The sequence below is a fragment of the Aethalodelphis obliquidens genome, unplaced genomic scaffold, assembly GCF_003676395.1.
Source record: "Aethalodelphis obliquidens isolate GAN/ISIS:26980383/991018 unplaced genomic scaffold, ASM367639v1 scaffold10, whole genome shotgun sequence".
Classification (NCBI taxonomy): domain Eukaryota; kingdom Metazoa; phylum Chordata; class Mammalia; order Artiodactyla; family Delphinidae; genus Aethalodelphis; species Aethalodelphis obliquidens.
Window position 1 is genome coordinate 32,258,127 of NW_020837954.1, and position 7,560 is coordinate 32,265,686.

Consider the following 7,560-nt stretch of genomic DNA (forward strand, 5'->3'; position numbering starts at 1 on the left):
TCATAGAACAATTATTAATGCTATCTCAATTTTGAAAAAGCTTTACTGGAATTCTTTTTCTTTGACTGCATTGGGTCTTCATTGCTGCGTGCAGGCTTTCTCCCTAGTTGTGGTGAGCAGGGGCTACTCTTCCTTGCCGTGCACAGGCTTCTCATTGTGGTGGCTTTTCTTGTTGCGGAGCACAGGCTCTAGGCGCGCACAGGCTTCAGTAGATGCAGCACGAGGGCTCAGTAGTTGTGGCTCATGGCTCTAGAGCGCAGGCTCAGTAGCTGTGGTGCATGGGCTTAGTTGCTCCATGGCATGTGGGAATCTTCCCAGACCAGGGCTTGAACCCGTGTCCCCTGCATTGGCAGGCGGATTCTTAACCACTGTGCCACCAGGGAAGTCCCTACTGGAATTCTCATCACCAAATTAGCAAGAGTGGTATCTATATTTGAGAAGAAAAATCTACCCTTACCTTAGAAACTTGCTTGAAAATTTTTCAATTACTTTATGGCATGGTCTCTGTGGCAATTTCAACTTCAGTGAGCTGTTTATTTCTATTTGCCTTAATAGTTCTCCTACCTTTACATGTCACTGTTTACTTTGTCCCTGAACACCCTGCTAGTCTCCACAGTTTCCCTGGCGCCACCCCTCTCCATGTACCACAAGGATTAACTATGAGCTCAGTGGAAGTGAAGGATGGGAAGTGGGGGACAGGTAGAGTAGTTTTATTAGAAGACAAGAGCAGTCAGCTTAGAAAAAGATCGTTTGGAGCTGGACTAAACCCATCACCAGGATTCTGAGCTAAAAACCACTCCCAGATCACCAGTAACACTGGAGGCTGATTCTACCCTATGTTCTGTTTGTGTTTATAATCAGGTTTTGACAATAGCCCAAGCTCCCAAATAGAAGATTGAGTTATAGGAAGAAACACACAGTACTCAAGAAAACAATTACATGCGTGTAACTTACACCGGCTAACTTTTGAATAGTGAGGCCATGGGCTGCTTCTCAGCCCCAGTGGAAGTCACAGCAGAGATGATCATTTTGCTATGCACATGGTAGTAATATCAGGAAATCGTAAGTAGCAATTGAATAACCAATCAAACAAAAAAGAAGGTCCTTACCTAGCTTATGCCTTCTCTTTGGCTTTGTATAAAGTCAAAACTCTGATATTTGGAATAAAGTCTTACTTCCTTTCTGCTATGTCTGCTGAATAAGGCAAGTATTAGAAAAGCATCTAGGCTAGTAAGTGTCATGGGTCTCTTGGAGTTGCTTTTCCTCTGGGACCTTTGGCTGTCAGGCCCGGCCCAGACCAGCAAATTAACGTTTTTTTCTAGGCTAAATTATTATTGTTGTTACTATTATTATTACTTCAACATGCCTCATACCTCCTGCTATCGAGCTAAGGTGGTTGGGGACTTTGGACTGCTGGGTTCTTGCAGGTGACAAAGCATACCAGGTTGGGGAATACAGACTAGTGTCCAGGTGCTCGGTGGGCAGTACTGTGAACTAGGAGATGACCAGAGTTACGACTCAAAGTTGCAGTTGAGGGAACACAGGCCTAAGAAGGATCAGTACCTCAGCTAACCAGATTCCCAACATACTGTGATTTGCCGGAATGGGCGTCGTAGGCAGAGGGACTGGGGTGCGTTTGGGTAAGGGGTTCGTAATTTGGAGTACGACCGACCTGGGTTCGAACAGAGCTCTCCTACTCGGTGGTTGTGAGACTCCCACACGCGTCCTCTAGGACCCTGGGTTTCCTACTCTATCCGCCGGCCGAGGTGCGAGGCGTCGACGCTCAGCTCTTCACGCCCGCGGCCCGGCGCACAGGAAGCCCCGAGGCTGGGAGGGGCGCCGCGCCGACGCCCCCTGCCGGCCGGCCGGGCTCCCGGCGCTGGCGGGCCCGCGCCCAACGCTCGACTCGTGGGACGCCCGCGGCCGGATGCTCTACGTCCGCACAGTTCTCTGCCTCCTGGCGGCCCTGGCGGCCTGTGGCGCCGTCGCCTTCCTCGGCTACTGCGTCTACTTCGACATGAAGCGGCGTGGCGACCCCAAGGCGGGAAAGTGAGTGCGACGGCGGCGGAGGTGCGGCGGGCCGGGCTGGGAGGGCGGCGGACGCGCTGACCGGGCCGGTGGCGGAGGGGCTGACTGGGCCCACGGAGCGAGGCTGGGCCGCGGGCGCTGCCGCCGCCGCCGAAAGGCCCGCGGGACGGAAGCCGGGGTGGGGACGGCCCCCTACCAGCACGTGCCACGTTTTGTTTGCAGAAAGAAGAGCCCAGCAGCAAAAGGCTGAGGGACGGGGCGCCCAGGGGAAGTACTTTTGCGACACCGAGGTGGCGTTACAGTGAGGAACCTCCCGCCGATGCAGATCGCGGCTCGGCCTCAGGGTCCCAGGCAGCTTCCTGATCAGCCGTTTCCCAGCACCGCTCTGCCTGCCCTCACCCCGTTTCCGCTCAACTTACGTTTGCTTTTTATTGTCCGCTACGAAAGGAAAGGAACGAAGGAAGAACCATTTGGGGTCGTGAAAAGGCAGCTATACAGTAAACGTGGTAGGAAAAGGCGCTACGTTTAGTTTATAAAAAAGAAAGAGAAGCCTTTGCCCTTGCTGAGCAGCACCAGACACTTAGAAACCCACGCCGGGCCTCGGCCTGGTGACAGTGATGCACCGCCCACTCCTGTCCTAGTGGGCCTTCCTTCTTGCTCAAAAGCAGAACATATCTTCTTTTGCTCCAAAATGGAATTTGATTAGTCATTTTTAAAGATAATCACAATCATCTTAGCAATCGGTCCAACTTAACTAACACATCATCTCTCAAACAGAGGGTTCTTAGGTCCTTCTATGAATTTTCATTCATTCAGTCGGTTGAGCACCTCCTACGTGTGAGGCGTTGTTCTAGGTGTGGCAGAGGTTAGCAATGTGGGTGGTGGGGGGGAAGACTATCCCCCACGTAACAGGAGCACAGAGGAGGTAGAGGATCACTTTCAGGGTAGGGTTATCATGGAGGTGTTCTACTGATCTACTGCTCCTTTAACCTTAGTGGCTTAAAACATCTTATTTTGCTCCTGAATCTGCAATTTGAGTAGGGCTGGGTGGGAATCACACCTTTCTGCTCCGCTCAGCTTCAGCCAGGTTGACCCCAGGGCTAGGTGCTGGGTCATCTGAAGGCTCGCTCCCTCACACGTTGGGCAGTTAATGCTGCTGGCCACTTAGCTGGGTCTATTGCACAGAACACCTGCACATATCCTCTCCATGTGGCATGGTCTTCCTCGCAGTACGGTTGATGGGTCCCACCGGGCAAGCAAGTGTGTGGTATATTTGTGTGTGTGTGTGTGTGTGTGTTGATACACACAGTTGACCCTTGAACAACACAGTGGTTGGGGCAACGACCCTTCCCTCAAAAATCTGAAAATAACTTTACAGTTGGCCCTGCGTATCGGTGGTTCCAAATCTGAGAATTCAACCAACAGCAATTCAACTGTAGTGCCTATTTATTGAAAAAAATCCGTGTATATGTGGATCTGGACAGTTAAAACCCATATTGTTCAAGGTCAACTGTATTTATACATATATTTGTGAGAGAGAACATGTGGGCGCGTGCCAGGTGGTGCCACTTCTACCGCATTGAGGCCCTCAGTTTCAAGGGGAGAGGCAATAGCCTCTAGCTCTGGGAATATTGCTGTGGCTGTTTTTGGAACATGCAGGTCTTCACAGAAGACTTTGGAAAAGAGGTGGCATCAAATGAGTGTGGCAGGATGTGTTAAATTTGGGTCCTGGTTTCAGGGGAGACAGCATTCAGGATGAAGGGAACTGAATGTACATAAAGGTGCAAAATGGGGGATCTGCCAGGCCTATTCAGTAAATCAGTTTGACAGAGGAGTCCCAGTGGGGGATAGTGGGAGGTGAGGTTGGAGAGCTAAGTAGGGGCCGCATTGGAGAAGGCTTTGAAGGCCAGGTTAAGGAATTCACATTCAATGGGGGAATTACTGAAGATTTCTGAGCAGGAATTTTTTTAAAAAGGAGGAAAGCAAAAAACTTTTTAGGTTACATCAGGCAGGAGTATGCTAGATAGAGTGGAGGAAAAGAAAGTTATTGCAGTAGTACAGGTGAGAGGTAATCAAAATCCTGAACTGCGGTGGTGTCAGTGGCAACCGGTGATGAGAGATGTGAGATAAATTTTCCAGAAAGAGTAGATAATTCTTGCTGTCTGATGAAAGGGTCATGGAGAGCAGAAGTCAGAGATTTCTGAGGTTTCAAGATGGAGTCTCTTAGAGAAAAAGGTGCAATTGACAGAGTTAAGAAAGCAGGACAGGGAGTATCCATGGCTGGGCATGAGAGAGATGCTTTCCCTGGGGCAGAGCCTGGGTCAGCTCCATGTCCCTCTCCTTCATTGCCCTTATCCATGGTTGAAGTTACACCATTTGTTTGTGTGATTATTTGATTAATGCTTTCTATTTATTAGAATCAGCTCCATAAGGGCAGACCTTGTCTGTGTTTTTACTCTCCATTGGCTCTCCAGTGCCTAGAACAGTGTCCGGTACATTGTAGGTGCCCAGCAAATATTTGTTGAATATTGTTTATTGTAGGCAGAGAGAAACAGCTTGTGCAGAGGCACAGACTACGAAATTGCAATATTTAAAGTGTTGTGGCCAGAGAGATAGCTGAGTGGTAGTTTGGTGTCTTATTGTGGAGGGCTTTGAATGCCAAACCAGAAAGTTTTGATATTTTTCTGTCATGGCAGATAACCAGTTACGGTGATTTTATTTCAGAGAATGGATGCAATTTTCTTTTTTTGGAGTATGGGGTGGAGGAGGGAAGTCAAAGGCAGAAACATCAGTGGCAGTCTAGGTGGGAAATGATGAAGATCTGGATTATTTCAAATGAAGAAGAGGCAGAAGCAGGATTTTTCAAATGTTCTTTTATATAATCCTCATAACCATTCTGTTCTTCTAGGTTTTTGTGTTTTTTTTTTGTTTTTTTGTTTTTTTTGCGTTACGCGGTCCTCTCACTGTTGTGGCCTCTTCCGTTGCGGAGCACAGGCTCTGGACGCGCAGGCCCAGCGACCATGGCTCACGGGCCCAGCAGCTCCGCGGCATGTGGGATCTTTCTGGACCAGGGCACGAACCCGTGTCCCCTGCATTGGCAGGCAGACTCTCAACCACTGCGCCACCAGGGAAGCCCTGTTCTTCTAGTTTTATAGATGAATAAACTAAGGCACAGAGAGATGTCTCTTCCTACTTCCAGGATCTCTCTTCCTCCTCACCCCAGGCCTTTTTTGTTTCCCAAAGTATGGTCTGTGGTCAGTCTGCATTAGATTTACCTGGGGCATTTGTCAAAATGTAGATTATTTGACCCAAGCACCAGCCGTTCTGATTTAGGAGGTCAGGGGTAGCCCAGTGGTTATGGGGGCAGTGATGCTCAGACTTCAGAATTTATAAGAATCTTCTGAGGAGCTCATTAAAAATGCACATTCCTGGACTCTACTTAGACTGATTTGCTAGGTCTGGGTGGAGCCCAAGAAAACTGCAGTTTTAATAGCTCGTTCAGCCCATCCTTTGTGAAACAGTGCTCTCAGATTCTGCATAATCCCTTATCTCCCTGGAAGCTCCTTCCCTTCTCCATAAGTGACCTCAGATGTACTGCTCTAGACCTGGGGCCCCAAATTTTGCCTGCCTGCCAGACTCTGTAGCCTAGATGATCTGTCGGCACCTCAGCTTTGTGTGTTCAGAAGTATATTCATCATCTCATCCCTTGCCACTGTTCCTCCTCCTCTGTTTCCTTGTGATGCTTCTGATAGCCCTAGGCTCCCTGCTGTGACCCAACTCATCTTGCTTAAAATATCAACCTCATCTTCCACAATCAATCCCCTTGTTTTTCTGTTCTCTATCTCATACCCTATTCCCTTTCTATTTCCATTGCTCCTGTACTACCTCAGGCTTTTATCACCTTTTACCCAGGATACTGTAATAATTTCTTAACTGTCTCACTGCCTCTTTTCTTATGCTCTCAGAGTAAATTCCTTCTAAACCGCAGCTGTGCATATGTAACACTTTGCAGTAGCTCCCTACTCTGCAGATGAAAGACGAACCCTCTCAGCTTGGCACCAAGGACTTGGCACCATGGGTGCCTTCTGTATTGACAGCCTTATTTTCCTAAGGATTAGAAATAATACATGGAAAGTTTTCAGTCTCTAGCTGGCCTTCAGTAACTGGTAATTATTATTGTTGTTGCTCCATTCACCCTATCATAATCCAGCTACATAAGCTCACTTGATATTTTTCCCTGCAGTTTGGCATCACTTGTACTTTCTTCATCAGACTTTCACTGAGCTTCTCCACATCTCAAATGCTATCTTTTCTGAGAAACTTACCCTGATCTTCCAACCAAATGGGATGTACTATGAGCCCCAGAGACATTGGACTTTGTTGTTAATGTGTTATTGATATCAAGCATACTTGTCTTTTCTCTTGGTTAGACTCTGGACTCCATGGGGATGGGCACAGGAGTCTTGATCTCCTTCCCCTTCCAGCTCTCCTTAGAGGGTCCTGCTCTTGGCTCACTAAGTATCTGATGAATGAAACCTGTGGTTGTTACTGATCATCAGCATGTTTGCTGATAAAAGCTTAGAATATGATCTCATCTGCAGGTTTATACCATTTAAAAAAGAGAATTCTTGGGGAAAATAAACAGAAAAACTCTCTGAATATAAAAGACTGAAGCTGAAGTGACTGGCAGTGGAGTTGATACTTTGGGCTAGGGATTGCCCACTTCAGCTTTAAAGACCAGTCCTTGGCATGGTACCAGTGATGATGCCATCCTGTGAACCTCGTCACCTTCATGAACCAGCCTGCAGCAAACCACAGCATCCTTCTGAATATCACCAGCTGCCCGGCCAGCCCCCGCCATGCCCTTTGCTAAATCAACAAGCATGGTTAATACCCTAGGCAAGAAAATAGGTTTGCAACATACAAAGAAAACTGCCTTTGTTATAGTTGATTACAGTGTGATTTCTCCTATGTGTACTTAGCAAGCTGGGTAAAATATGAAGTTATTACAAACACCTCAACCAAACTTGAATATGCCATTTTTTTCATGTGTTTGTTTTAGGAGGGAGCTTCAACTTTTTTTTTTTTGAATTATAACATGAGCTAAATTTAAGAAATTACCCTAGTCTTCTGACTTTTTTTCTCAGAGTTGTTAGATCTAAATGACAATATAACTCATGAAAGTATATTGAAAAGTACAAGAGCTGATATAAAATGGTAATCAGGGTTCCAGGTGTCAAGGGATTAGAGAAGCTGAAGAATAAAACTGGCCAGGCTGCAGCCTGGCAGATGCTGGATGTGCTGGTTTAACAAGGTACCATCTAGGAAGGCCATCAAATGTGCATGGTGACAATTCACAGCCATCGCCTGCTGTGTGTGTATATATATATATATATATATATATATATATATTTTTTTTTTTTTTTGGCGCCTGAAATTATAACTCCATTTTAAGAAATTGTCTTAAATATAAAGAACAACTGCATTTGTCATGCTTGGATTTAGAGACTAGATTCAAGATGTGCTTTTTTT

General features: G+C 46.9%; 1 protein-coding gene across 1 annotated transcript in view; it reads left to right on the forward strand.

Moving 5' to 3' along the window:
* The first annotated feature begins 1,927 nt into the window (after positions 1 to 1,927).
* Positions 1,928 to 7,560, forward strand: part of TOMM20L (translocase of outer mitochondrial membrane 20 like) — a 10,402-nt gene continuing 4,769 nt past the window's right edge. The window contains 2 exon segments of the mRNA XM_027111737.1: positions 1,928 to 2,049; positions 2,476 to 2,551. Coding sequence (XP_026967538.1) covers positions 1,928 to 2,049; positions 2,476 to 2,551 — 198 coding nt within the window.